The 14675-nt window shown below is 40.9% G+C and overlaps 1 protein-coding gene across 1 annotated transcript; it reads right to left on the bottom strand.

Moving 5' to 3' along the window:
* Positions 1–240: 240 nt before the first annotated feature.
* On the bottom strand, positions 241–14367 carry BCL10 (BCL10 immune signaling adaptor). Its single transcript, XM_049879665.1, has 3 exons — positions 13988–14367; positions 6333–6621; positions 241–1776 (listed from the first exon to the last, which is right to left on the bottom strand). Exons 1-3 carry the CDS (start codon positions 14042–14044, stop codon positions 1421–1423), a joined length of 702 nt encoding a protein of 233 aa, XP_049735622.1. The 5' UTR covers positions 14045–14367; the 3' UTR covers positions 241–1420.
* Positions 14368–14675: the final 308 nt, after the last annotated feature.

Raw genomic sequence — 14675 nt, forward strand, 5'->3', positions numbered from 1 at the left:
AAGCACGTTTGCAGCAGAGGTCTTGATTTGAAGGAGAACAAAGTTGGAAAGCCCAGGACTAGCACTCTCTGCACCATTTAAGTGCAGAGTCCACAGTCTCCCAGGACTTTCCACCTGGAGCACCCTTGGCCAGGAGGGCAGGTACAGCTGTCCTTAAAGCGCCTCGTGCTTCTGCCCTAACCTGGCCCAATCACCACTATTCCATTTCAAAGCAAAGACTGCTCATTACTGCGCTGTGGAAAAAAAAAAAAAAAAAACTAGGCCATTTTATATAAGGAACTTGGGCATCCTCGGGAATCTGTGGGGGTCCTGGAACCAATCCCCTGTGGATACCAAGGGACGGCTGTATAAATAAAATTTAAAAGAAAACAATCAGCATAAAGTTTATAAATGAATATAATTAGTCAAAATTTGTTACACAACAAAAAGACAAATCCTTGATAATAACCTGCTTGTTAGTATTAAAAACAGAATCATCACAAACACACACCAATTTTTCCAGTTATTTCAACTGTACAGTGGTCCTCATTAAGGAATGAAAAGTACAGAACAAATATCTTTAAAGAATGGGAGGTTTATACCAAGGATTTTGTTTTGTTTTGTTTTTTAGGAATTAAAATGATAAAGTAAAGAATATGAAAAATCCTAAGAAAGTAGTATTAATTAGTAAGGTTAATAAATAAATTAGGGTAAATTGAGATCTTAAGTGGATTAGATTCCATCAGGTGTTCCTCCAGCATCAGAAGGGGACTCTGGAAGTTCATGGAAACCCAATCAAGTGGGAAAGCTATTCTTTTTGGTATACTGGTGGCTTACCCACGTATTGGCTTTATTGCCGAACAGGAAACCCACTGCCATCAAGTCCATCCTAACTCATAGCGACCCTACAGGACAGAGTAGAACTGCCCTACAGGGTTTCCAAAGAGTGGCTGGTGGATTTGCTGACCTTTTGGTTAGCAGCGGAGCTCTTAACTACTGTGCCACAGGGCTGCAGATAGAACAGCTTAATCCTGAAATTTTACTGCTGAACGACTGGAAAGGCCTATTAGGCCCTGAAAATTTCTAGCACAAACGCACTGAGAAACAATCTAAGAGTCTAACCTTCAACAGAGAAATGTTTCCAATCAAAATTAGTCTAAAAACAAAAAACTTTAAAACATATGTTGAAAACACTGAAATATCCAAAAGCAGAAAATACTGAAAAGTCCATGATCAACATGATTTACATTTAGCTATCCTAAAAGTGTGCTTCCTTTAGTCTAAAAATTCTCCGTACATAATATGTTTACACTTTTTAGCATAGTATTTGTTTTCAAATACAAGTGCCAAGTGTTGTCATTATAGCGATTTTATAAAAAGAATTCATATCCTATAAAACATCTTTTGTAATTACTAAGAAAATTAAAAGGCAGGAAAACTGTCATTGCTGTGAAAGAGCACGTGATCTTAACGGAAGAAACATCTCACTAGAGTTTCCACAAGTTTCTCCTTCTTCTAACTGCAGCTCTGGTGGCAAAGGAGGAGCTCCAGGGTCCCCAGGTCTAGGAAGCATTGTGGAAGAGAAGATAGTATTTTCAGTTCTGCCTACTTCTAGAACAGGTAAATTCACAGAAGAATCAGTAGAAAAAAAGGGCGCTGTGCTGGATTCTCCTTCTGGATGGTATATGACAGTGGATGCTCGAAGTTTTTCAGAGAAATTACTCTCATCTGAATTTGATCTAGAGAGGTTGTTTGTAGCTCCATCTGGAAAAGGCTCACAGCTGCTACATTTCAGTCCTAAAATAAAATTATTCAGATGTAAATGAAAAGTAACTAAAAAAAAAAATTGAGTCCATGCTCATTTTGTTAACTTTTAAAGGTTTCAAGTTAGTCACACAACCATGATTTAAATAGCAATTTATAAACTCTATCATAATCCATTTCAAATCTTATTTGCTTTTCTGAGCAACCACGAAGTGTACAATTATTTATATTCTCTACATAAGTTTCCTTCGGTTAGCATCTTCCTTATGTAGAGAATATAAATAATTGTACACTTCACGGTTGCTCAGAAAAGCAAATAAGATTTGAAATGGATTATAATAGAGTTTATAAATCGGTTAAGTGCTATGGCTGCTAACCAAAGGGTCGGCAGTTTGAATCCACCAGGCGTTCCTTGGAAACTCTATGGGGCAGTTCTACCCTGTCCTATAGGGTCGCTATGAGTCGGAATCGACTTGACGGCACTGGGTTCTGGGTTACATAAGGAAACAGTCTCAAGGAAGCTAAAAGGCAAGTTAAATATAATTCACGTTTTATTTCTATGCTTATAAATTTACGCACTAAAAGACCTGGGAAAATAAATTAGCCCTTAAACTTTGTCATAAAACATAATATAGATGAATCTGGAAGGCATCGCTGAGTGAAATTAGTCGCAAAAGGACAAATATTGTATGAGACCACTATTGTAAGAACTCAAGGAAAGGTTTAAACACAGAAGAAAACATTCTTTCATGGTTACGAGGGTGGGGATGGAAGGAGATAAACTAGATAAAAACCAAAACCAAACCTGTTGCCATTGAGTTGATTTCTGCTGAGTCAATTTTGACTCATAGCGACCCTACAGATAGTAAACAACAATTACCTTAGGTGAAGGAAAGGACAACACACAATATGGGGGAAATCAGCACAACTGGACTAAACCAAAAGCTAAGAAGTTTCCTGAATACAACTGAATACAACCAAACACTCTGAGGGACAGAGTGAGTAGCAGGGGTGGGGGTCTGAGGACCATACCTAGGTCAACTGGCATAACAAAGTTTATTAAGAAAATGTTCTGCATCTCACTTTGGTTAGTGGTGTCTGGGGTCTTAAAAGCTAGCAAGGGGCCATCTATGATGCATCAATTGGTTCCAATCCACCTGGAGCAAAGGAGACTGAAGAATGCCAAAGACACAAGGAAAATATGACCCCAACAGACAGAAAGGGCCACATAAAAAGGTCTACATCAGTCAGCGATGAGAAGAACTAGATGGTTCCCGGCTACCGCCAATGACTACCCTGACAGGGAACATAACAGACAGTCCCTGACAGAGCAGGAGAAAAGTGGAGTGCAGAACTCCACTTCTACTAAAAAGATCAGAGGTAATGGTCTGACTGAGATTGGAGGGACCCTGGAAGACATGGTCCCCGGACTCTCTTGTTAGCCCAAAACTAAAACCATGCCCAAAGCCAACTCTTCAGACAAGGATTGCACTGGACTATGAGACATAAGGAAACTCTGGTGGCGTAGTGGTTAAGTGCTACAGCTGCTAACCAAAGGGTCAGCAGTTCAAATCTGCCAGGCACTCCTTGGAAACTCTATGGGGCAGTTCTACTCTGTCCTATAGGGTCGCTATGAGTCGGAATAGACTCAACAGCACTGGGTTTTGGTTTATAAGACATAAAATGATACTCGTGAAGAGTGTGCTTCTTACCTCAAGCAGATACACGAGACTAAATGGGCCACTCCTGTCCTGAGACGAGATGAGAATGCAGAAAGGGACAGGAGCTGGGTGAATGGATGGGAAATCTGGGGTGGAAGGGATGAGTGTGCTGTCACATTATAGGGAGAGCAACTAGGGTCATATAACAATGTATATATAAATTTTTGTATGAGAAACTAAAAAAACAAAAAAGTCATAAAATAAGAAATAGTTTTCACAATTCTGGCACAAAAAATATTACCCAATAAAAATAAAATTTAAACAGGGCACAAACTAAAATTCTCCAAGTTGCCCTGAAACTATATTGCCCCGACATAATCTTTAAACCTTAAACCAAAAATATCCCCTGAAGTCTTCCTAAAACCAAATAGCAGTTTAACTTAATTAGTAAAGAATGTCTGCCTTGAGCCTTATGCCCTTTTAAGAACTATCTATAACAGCAACTCAAAAGATAAGACAGGAACCTTAGGGGCAGTGAGTTTATGGTAATGGGGGAGGAACAACTCAGAAAAGGAGGGTGAGAATGTTTGCATGACTAAAGAACGTAATCAATGTCAATAAATGAGCTGGTATATGTTCTGCCATATACATTCTCAACAAGAAAAAGTAAAATAAATCATTAAAAAAAAACATTCTATGAGTTGACTAATGCCAATTACTGATTCTTGAACCACAGAGTGTTAGAACTGGAAGGGATTTTTACAGGCCATCTGGTATAGCTTCTCACTGTTAGAGATGAGAAAACTGAGGCACATAACAATTAAATCCTGCCCAACACTCTAGGACTACTTTGTGGGAAGGTGAGAACTAGAACTCAGGTCTTCCTCTTCACATTAAATAGATAATGCCTGGTTCTCAGCCTAGTTTTTTTTACTTACTTAACTGACAGTAGTTTCCTTCAAGGAATTTTATCATACCTAAAGGAAACAGCCAACAGTTAATCTCATGATTGAAAGAGTAAACACAAACACAATTTATCTTTCTCTTAGGCTTGGTAAATACTCAATTTACTCTCTATAAGCACAGAACCTCCTAACTTGGCAAATCCTAGGTAAAACATAAAAGAATTAAAAAAAAAAAAAAAAAAAACCAAATTCCTATTTCTGTTCATCATGTTTTAAAACCTGTAAAGTCTAAAAAATACATTTATAGATTATTTTTTCCACTGGTCTTTAAACTTCACAATATATTCAGCATTTCTGCCCCACGCTACAGAAATTGTATTCTTAAATATGGCTCAGGAAGGGAACGTCCAATGTGTCCCAGTGTGTACAGGGAGTCTCCAACTTTGACAGATTGAAGTTACAAAGAACTGCACTTACGACTGCTCCCCCTGCTTTTTTGTAAAGCTTATCATTAGTACCATATACTATATACAATGCTGTAGCATGTAATTTACTGATGCTATCATTCTCAAATGTTCAATTTTATGATTTATTGATCAAAACGCTGCCGTACAGCAGGCTATGGCTTGGTCTACAATGAAGTCGGTGTCGGTGAAGGGAGTCTTAACAGATATAAAGTCGGGTAATGTTCAACTCTAACGACATACAACAACTGAACTGAAAATTTTATAACTAGAGATACCATCCCCATTCCCAAAGATAACCCAGATGATCCAGAGCCTTCCACAAATGGAACTTTTACCACAACTGACAAAATGCCGTCGTCCAACTCTTCACTGCCGGAAAACATTTTTATGATTTGTGTATTTTTTTTATGTATGTTATGTATGTATTAAAACATATCTGTAAGTTTATATATAATGTTTCCAACCCCCAAAGACAAGTAAATATTGGATTTGTAATAATACTAATCATAAAAGGCAATAATAACAAAAATCAGGAAAAAAATGAGGTATTCGACTTATGTCAGAATCGACTTACAGAGAGATGTCAGAATGGAACCCCTTTGCAACTTGGGGACTACCTGTACTTACAGACTGTGAGTTCCTTAATGGCACAGCCCTAAATTACACATTTCTGAATCCACAGTGCCTAGAACAGCTGGAGTAAAGCTATATCGCACATTTAACTTATGTGTTCTCCAGAGACAAAGAATGAATTTAAATTGTGCAGGCAATTCTACACAGCATTCCAATCAGTGTGTGCTGTAGCGAGGGTGATATGGGACAGGTGCATTTGCTATTCCCTGAATCAGTCTCAGTTCCAAGCCTCTCCGTGTGCACACCTGGCCAGACCAAGTAGGATTCTAGTATCTAAAATCATGTATATTTTATGTAAATGATTGCTATATACATAAGCCAAATACTTCATCTTGTGCCAGTGGGAGAAGAAGCAGAGCTGGGCTTACTAAAATACTTTGTCTATATACCGTTCTTTATGTGTGATGTACAGTATTTTCAGGGGTTACTTTTGAATAGATCAAATTTTACATCCTGCTGACTTTAGAAACACTTTTGCATACTGGTACTTCATTATCATAAGTTTTTTATAAATGGTGTTAAATAAATATAGGCTACTGAGTGGTATTCCACTATTCCAATGTAATGATGTTGTTGCTGTGTGCTGTTGATTCTGACTCACAGCGACCCTACACAGAGTAGAACTGCCCTACAGGGCTTCCTATACTGTAATCTTTACATGGGAGCAGATGGCCAGGTCTTTTCTCTTGTGGAGCCACTGGTGGGTTCAAACCAACAATCTTTTCGTCCGCAGCTGAGCATTTAACCGTTGTGCCACCAGGGATCCTGATAAGGTAAAAAATGCAAATCCAATGGAATTCTGAAGCTTAATGTTTTGAATAAAAGCAAATGATAAAGTTCTGGGTTTATTGGTTTTGTTTTGTATTTTATTTTAAAAGCATTGCTAAATTTAAATTAACTCTTGAATATCTAAGATATCTTACCTTTCAGATGTTCTAGTTTTATATTTCTAAGTTTCAGTACTTCATCTGTAATCTTCTGTATCAGGAAGTTCTGTGTTTTTTCTCGTCGAATAGATTCAACCAGGGTATCCAGTCCTTTGGGGTTTTCTTGTAAGTAGTCTAACAATTTTCCAGCCCTTTTTCTACTCGATGTTCGGCAAGAAATTTCTTCAGTGTCTTCTCTACTGAGTATCTTTTTTGCACGTAGATGATCAAAATGTCTCTCAGCTATGATTTTTTCACACAGGTATACACGCAAATTTTCTAAAGCCTAAAAAGACATAAATTATGCTTCAATGTTAGTTTTTACAAACTAAGAAAATTACACAGGTGATTGCTTAGACATCTCTAAATGGTGCAAGAAAATGTCCTGAGGTCAGGTGGCTCAGGCCTAGTGAAACGCATGCTAATTAGGATGAAGATCCTGGAAGACACAAGTAGGTCCCGGACTAGACATTCCTCACAGCTCCAGTCCTACTTGAAATTCACCAGGCTATTATGACAAGGGGCCAACTGAATCTAGAGACTCTGGGTCTATGGAAATACGGAGGTCTGCTGAGGACCTTCTTCAGGGGTAAAGATGAGACAAAAGGCTACTACACTTTTTAGTTATCATTTAGTAAGGAGTCCAGATTATTTAGGACTAGGGAGTATAACTTAGTAAGAGTTCTTGAAGTTTATTATTCCACTTTCCTGGAGTAAAACCATTAAAAAAAAAACAAAAACTAAAAGGGATCAGTTGGAAAGACTACATGCTAACTCAATGAGTCAATATTGGTGTAAAGGAAGTAGAAGAGTGTGTGTGTGTGCGTGTGAAACCTAAAGGAATAATGAATGTTAAAAGAAGCTGAAGAAATGAAAGAAACCACAGAAAACAGGCCTCAACCTGAGAAGTGGCTGCTGTTGTTGTTAGGTGCCTTGAGTCGATTATGACTCACAGTGACCCTACAGGATAGAGCAGAACTGCCCCATAGGGTTTCCAAGGCTATAATCTTTATGGAAGCAGACTGCCACATCTTTCTCCTGTGGAAAGACTCATGGGTTTAGACTGCTGACATTTCAGTTAGCAGCCGAGTGTTTAACACTGTGCCACCAAGGCTCCTTGTTACGAGGAATGGATACATGTAAAGTGCTAGAAATGTGCTCGCATGGTATACAGTAAATAATGTTAGCGATGACGTCTAAGATGATTAATTTGACTCACATTTATAATGACAAGCTAAAGGCAATAAAGATCTTAGAAGAACCCTAGTATGTGGTAAGGAGCCTACGGGTGGCACAAAAGTTTAAGTGCTGGGATACTAACTGAAAGGCTGGCAGTTTGAACCCACCCAGAGACACCTCGGACAAAAGGCCTGGTGATCTGTTTCTGAAAGGTCACACTCATGAAAACCCTACAGAGTGTAGTTTAACTCTGAAACATAAGAGTCCTGTGAGCCGCAATTGACTCAACAGCAACTGGTTAGTATGTGGCAGCCAGAAAGTATGCCAGGTGAAACGATCCTGTAGGCTGTTTTCTTGGTACACTGAACTCTCATATCCATTTATTCACTTAACACATATTTTATGTATTGATAAATCCAAAACGCCAAGTGCTGAGCACCAGGTATACAAAGATGAACATGACTTTAATCCTGCACACAAACAGTACGTGGTCTAGTCAGGGAATATATATCACATGTGTCTAAGCCAAGAGTTACTAGACAACAACATGGTATGATCTAGAAAAAAAGACTATAGATCAAGTATTGGAGAAGCAGAGTGAGCAACTAACTTTACCTCCAGGGTCTGGGAAATTTACAGAGGTTACCCTTGAACTACAGACATGAAGGTGTCTAGTATAGAAATACTGAGAAGCTGGGGTAGTTAGAACACAGGCTACATGTGACAAAATGATAAGAGATGAAGCTAGGAAGGAAAATGAGTTGGATCACAGAAGGATTTTTTACAACATGCTGAGGAACATACATTTTCCTGTAGCCAAAAGGGGGTCATTAAAGGTTTATAAACAAGAGGCACTAAGATAACTTTTGCAAGGGACTGGAGGGAGCAAAAACTGGGGTCAAAGAAGACCAATTAAAAGATTGTTGCATGAATTTAAGCTGTGGGAACGGACAGCGAGGACTAGATTTAAAAGATTAACTCTGTAAAACCTCTGCTCATTGTTTACCATCTATATGCTGATGATTACCAAATTTATGCCTATAATCAAGACTGATGGCCTTCTCCACCTAGGCTGTCAATGGTACTTCAAATTTAACATGTCCAAAACCAAACTTGTTATTGTCCCCTATGTTTCTCCTTCAATAGTCTCACCTCACTTGGGAGCAAGCACCACCATCCATCTACCCACGTTATAAACCTAGACTTCACGCTTGATTCCTCCTTTTTTTTTCATTCACGTGCCACATCTGATCATCCACCCACCAAGTCTTTCCAATCTATCCTTCATACTTATCTAATCTGTCCCTTTGCTTCATCTCTATTATTAGTATTGCCCTAGCTTAGGTACGAGGGCACTGGTGGTTCAGTGGTAGAGTTCTTCCCTTCATGCGGGAGACCGAGGTTTGATTCCCAGCCAACACACTTCATGTGCAGCCACCACCTGTCAGTGGAGGCTTGCATGTTGCCATGATGCTGAATAGGTTTCAGTGGAGATTCCAGATGAGAATGGACTAGAAAGAAAGGCCTGGCAATCTACTTCTGAAAACTAGCCAATGAAAACCCTATGGATCACAAGGTCCGGTCCACAACTGATCGTGGGGATGGCACAGGAACACAGTTTCACTCTGTTGTGAATGAGATTGCCATGAGCTAGGGGCCGACTTGACAACAGCTATAACAGTTTAGGTACCCATGATATCTTGTGTGGACTATTACCAACTGACTCCTAACAATACTTCCTATGTCTCTGTCCTCCCCTCAAATTTCTCCTTCACACATCTACCAGATCTTCCAATTTTTTTTCTTAAGAGAAACTGGATATGTGGAGTGTTATATGAGCTGTCCTAATATTGAAATGTTGTTAATTGATGAAAACAAAAGTTACAACACTGTGTTCCTGGAGAAGATAAGCCCTGACGTAAAGAAAAGTGTTCCTCAACTGTGGCAGAAAAGTAGAGAAATTAAGAATGTGGCTCTGGAGTCAGACCAACCTCAGTTCAAATTCTGAATATGCCACATACTCCTGTGAGAACTGGGACAAGTTATTTAACCTCTTTAAGCATCAGATTCCTTATTGATAAAGTGACGATAAGTATTTACATCATGGGAACTCGAGGAAAAGTAAATGGAACAATGCATATAAAAGGTCTGGCCAGTCTCTGTACAAAGTACATGTTCAATTAATAATAGCTCTTTTATTATGGCTGAGAAAACTCTGCATAATATGGCTTTGCCTACCTCCCGGACTTAATCTATCACCATCTCTGTCTTAGAACTGTGGTTTGTTACTCTGTATCTCTTTATGTTGTTACCTTTGCCTCTTCTTTTTCTCAGATCCCAACACCATATTCATCCTTTAAGATTCAACTCAGTGGTCATCTCCTCCAGGAAGCTTTATCTAACCTCCACAGGATGAGTTAGGCACCTCTCCCTTCTGTCTCTGCAGTACCCTGTACGTACATCTACTGTTTCACTTGTCTATATATAGCAAGACTCCCTGTCCTCCACTTCATTTCCAGGCGCTTCCATTTTGCCCCACTACTCTTCTCAAAGTCACCAATGACCTCCTTATTGCCAAATCTGATACTTTTCCATTCTCATGTTACTCCACTTCTCAGCAGCTAAGGGCACAGTTGATCACTCCCTCTTTGAAACACTTTTTTTTTTTTTTTTTGCCTATATGAATATCACACTCTCCCGGCTTTCTTTACATCTCTGTGGCTGTTTCTTCTCAATCACTTACTAAAACTCTTCTATAATCTCCTTTCCTCACTGAACTTGACTTGTACATCTAATCTGTGATTTGACATTTCCACTTACTAATCTAATTCCATTCTTCCTCAACTCCCACATTTAGTCAATCACCAAGTCCTATCATTTCTACTTCAAAAATGCATCTGGGACTCTCCTGCTCCATCCATCCCCACTGCCCTCACTCTGGTCCAAATCATGTCTCATCTATATAAAAGAGTCTCCTTACTGGTTTCCCTGTTCTCACTACTGCTCCCATCAGTTGATGACATAGGCAGAGGGATCTTTAAAAAATATAAAATCCTTCAATAGGTCCCCACTATACTTGGTATCACGGATTGAATTGTGTCCCCCCCAAAATGTGTGTCAACTTGGCTAGTCCATGGTTCCCAATATTGTGTGATTCCACCATTTGGCATCTGATGTGATTTTCCTGTGTGTTGTAAATCCAACCTCTATGATGTTAAAGAGGTGGGACTAGGGGCAATTATGTTAATGAGGCAGGACTCAATATACAAGATTAGGTTGTGTCTTAAATCAATCTCTTTTGTGACATAAAAGAGAGAAGTGAGCAGAGAGACATGGGGACCGCATACCACCAAGAAACAAGAGCCAGGAGAAGAGCGTGTCCTTTGGATCGGGGTCCCTGCACTGACAAGCTTCTAGTCCTGGGGACGACTGATGACAAGGACCTTCCTCCAGAGCTAACAGAGAGAAAAAGGCTTCCCCTGGAGCTGATGCCCTGAATTTGGACTGATGACAAGGACCTTCCTCCAGAGCTAACGGAGAGAAAAAGGCTTCCCCTGGAACTGGTGCCCTGAATTTGGACTTCTACCTTAAGACTGTGAAAGAACAAACTTGTTTGCCATCCACTTGTAGTACTTCTGTTATAGCAGCACTAGATAACTAAGAAAACAAACAAACAAAAAAACCAAACCCAGTGCCGTCGAGTCGAATCCGACTTATAGCGACCCTATAGGACAGGGTAGAACTGCCCCATAGTTTTCAAGGAGCGCCTGGCGGATTCAAACTGCTGACCCTTTGGTTAGCAGCCCTAGCACTTAACCACTATGCCATCAGGGTTTCTAAGACACTTGGGAAAAACCCAAATCCTTTACTACCTATCATCTTTAAAGTTCTTCATGACTTGGTTCATGCTCGCCTTCCTAACCTCACTTCAGGCTACCCTCTGCCTTCTCCCAATTTGCTGAAGTCACCAAGCTCTTGCCTATTTTAGGTCCTTTGTAAATTCTATTCTGCCTAGAATGCTCTTCCCTCAGCAGTGTTACATCCTTCAGGAATCACTTTAAGTGTAACTTTCTCTGATCATTCTATCTCAGGTACACTTCCCTGGTTATTATCTCAGCACTTGTCTCCTTCATAGTACTCATCGTAATTTGTAATTATACATATATTTGTTTTTAATCCTAATGACCTATAAGTTTGAACACACAAGAACCAGGTATGTTTTATTCAACACCGTATACCATGCACCTAGCAGAGTGCCAAGTAGACAGAATTTTAGATGAATGCAAAATTCATTGCACCTGTTGTATTATATCTCTCTTCGTTGCCCCAAGAAACTGAACTCTCTGTCGAAACAGGAGTGTGTCTTGGTTTTTATTTTTGAACTGTCAGAACCAACTATGTTATGAGCCTCACAAGTAACATGTAATTCATATTTATTAAACTGAGCTAAATTCAACCAAAAAGATGAGGTAAACAACTAGATTGGGGTGGAGGGAGTATAATGAAACAAGTGGGAGTTTCCAGGAGGATGGATGGGTACGCCATTCATGAAGACAGAGGATACAGCAGGAACAGCAAACAGCTTTGGAGGAACAATGATATAAAGTCCAATTTTAGACAAAGTGAGAAATATGCAGAATATAAAAGGAGATTCCAGTAGATATTTGATAATATGGGCCTAGAGGTGAAAGGGAAGCAAGTCCAAATATGTAGATGGTAATTATAAAACTTTTAAGGTCATAAACCCCATTTAAAAATATTACAGAAAAAAATCTCTACAAAAAAAAATGTGCACACACGCATTTTTTTCCGTAGACTTTGCAAAACCCATCCATGGTTTCACCAGGGTTATGAGTTTCTGATACAGATGTAAGCTGAAATAATGGAGATGGATAACATCAATGAATGAACACAGAAAACAAAAGCTTGGATGCCACTCTTCACATGTGTATTTGTGTACAGGTCTCATATCCTCCTACCTGTAACCTCTTAGAGCCTGTTTCATCACGTATAAAATGGGAATAACAATTATCTCCCTTAGAGGTTGTTATAAAGATTAAATGGGAGCTCTGGAAATTGTGTGGCACAGCATCTGGAACATAGGAAGTCTAGCTCTTGAAGAGGTTTTTCTTGACTAAGACGACATTCATTTATTCTATACCCGTTGCTGTTGAGTCAATTCCAACTCACAGCGACCTTAAAGGACAGAGTAGAACTGCCCCATAGGGTTTTGAAGGAGCAGCTGGTGGATTTGAACTGCCAACCTTGTGGTTAGCAACCAAGCTCTTAACCACTGTGCCACCAGGACTCTCATTTATTCTACAGTTGTCATCAGTGTCCCAGCCTTATCTCAACTAGACTGTAATGCAGGAACTTGACCTTCATTTCTGTATCCTTCCAGGGCTAAAACAGTACTTTGCACATCCTAAGTGCTCCATAAATATCTGCTGAATGAGGAAACTAAGGCACGAGTTCCAGTCATACAGTTTAATGTCCAGCTTCCTTTTGTTAATGAGTCATACCAGTTGTAATTACCAGTACAGTGTAATAACACCTACAGGGAAGGGAAAAGGGAGATAGTTGAAGCTGATGAACATTAAAAAAGCTCCTGTGTTTTCCAACTCCCAAAGATTATTTTTTAAGTACTGCAATGGCAAGTCAAAACACACTTCATGATGAGTTTGTTTTTCATATGAATTAATATAAAGTATTTTAGTGGTACTCATATGTCTCACATGGCAAAACAAGTAACTAAAATTAAAGGAAAAAGAGAAACAAATTATACGTCAACAAAGCCATGCTTTATAAATCAATATTAAGGCTTGTGCAATTCGGGAGCTACGATGCAGAAGAGCATAATTTAACTAGTGAATATTTCCAACATCTACCTGTAAATTAATTCTCAGCTGCAAGTACTCAATCCCACCCCCAATTTAAATATGTGGGCGTTCGCTTACTAGGGGAATTCCAGTTTGTTCTTTCAGCTGTTGAGCTTCCCCCAGTCCCTTTACAAGAGTTTCACATGTTCGCTCCACTGCTTGGGATCTGTTATGTGGTCAAGCTTTTGCTCTTGGCTGGGAGAGCAGCCTCAGTCTGACTCAGGGATGAACCTGAGCCATCGATGCTAACAACGCAGCTCCAAGAGTGCAAAGAGGGGATAACTGAGTGGGAATGGGTGAGGAGTGGGCCAGAAGCTGACCGCGAAGAAACGCTCCCCCGAACAAAGTTTGAGAAACTCAAGTCCCGTGTTTAGTGATTTTTAAAAGTAGATTAACAGCTCCCGAGGGATCACGTTCACCAAAGTCCCTCGGATGCAAGCCTCGGCGCGGTCCTCCAGTGATCAGACTTTCCGCTCCTCCAACCCGGAGGCTCCACCTCGTTCTCGGACTTGGGTTTCCGTTTCCCTCTCCCGAGGGGTCACAACCCGCCCCCGCCCACCCCCGGCAGCGGCTGGACAAGGTGGTGCTACTCACGTCCTTCTTCACTTCAGTCAGGTCCTCCTCGGTGAGGGACGGCGCGGTGGACTCCATAGCAAAGGCAGGAGATGGCGTTTCTTCCGGGTCTGGAGCTTGGGCCGCGCCACCCCGCCCAGCCTGGGGGATTTGGCCTCCGGGTCGGGGGGAAAGAAAGGGACGCAGAGCGGATGAGGAAGGGCTCCCCTCTTCGAAAACAAAGCGGCTCGGGGGTCGAACGTAGCGCTTTCCGGCTCCGCCTCTGAGGCCGACGGCGCTTCAGACTCCAACGCGTCGCAACGCCAAGGTGGGAGCCGAGTTCCTTTGCTCTCTGGGAGGCTTCAGCGCAGGCACCTCGGTGAGGCTGGTCCTTCGGTAGAGCCCGCCCCGTTACCGCTGCAGCCAATCAGTCGCAGGCTGCGGACCACTCCTGTTCCCGCCCCCTGGCTGGAGCCTTTCAATAGTAGCTCCGCCTTCAACAGGCGTCACCTCAGACCACGCCTCCGCAGGTCGTTTGCATGTGGCCGCGGGTTGGCCTTCCTATAAGGAATCGTTTCCGGGGGTGGAGCACATCGCTGCTCAGCCGACCGGCATGCCGCACCTTCACGAACTGCCAGTTTTGCAGGAGTCCGGTGCAGTGTCGGCTGTACTTTTGGGTACCTCCCCTTTTCCCAGACTCCGTCATAACAATTTCCGGTTGCTGGGTTTG

The sequence above is a fragment of the Elephas maximus genome, chromosome 3, assembly GCF_024166365.1.
Source record: "Elephas maximus indicus isolate mEleMax1 chromosome 3, mEleMax1 primary haplotype, whole genome shotgun sequence".
Classification (NCBI taxonomy): Eukaryota; Metazoa; Chordata; class Mammalia; order Proboscidea; family Elephantidae; genus Elephas; species Elephas maximus.

What these genes read in the sequence shown, in the direction of transcription:
- BCL10 (XM_049879665.1), bottom strand. Translation starts at nt 14,044, where the DNA reads ATGGAGTCCACCGCGCCGTCCCTCACCGAGGAGGACCTGACTGAAGTG. An exon ending in TGACTGAAGTGAAGAAGGAC is followed by an intron (nt 6,622 to 13,987) that starts GTGAGTAGCACC and finishes ATGTCTTTTTAG; the next exon opens with GCTTTAGAAAATTTGCGTGT. An exon ending in AAAACTAGAACATCTGAAAG is followed by an intron (nt 1,777 to 6,332) that starts GTAAGATATCTT and finishes ATTTTATTTTAG; the next exon opens with GACTGAAATGTAGCAGCTGT.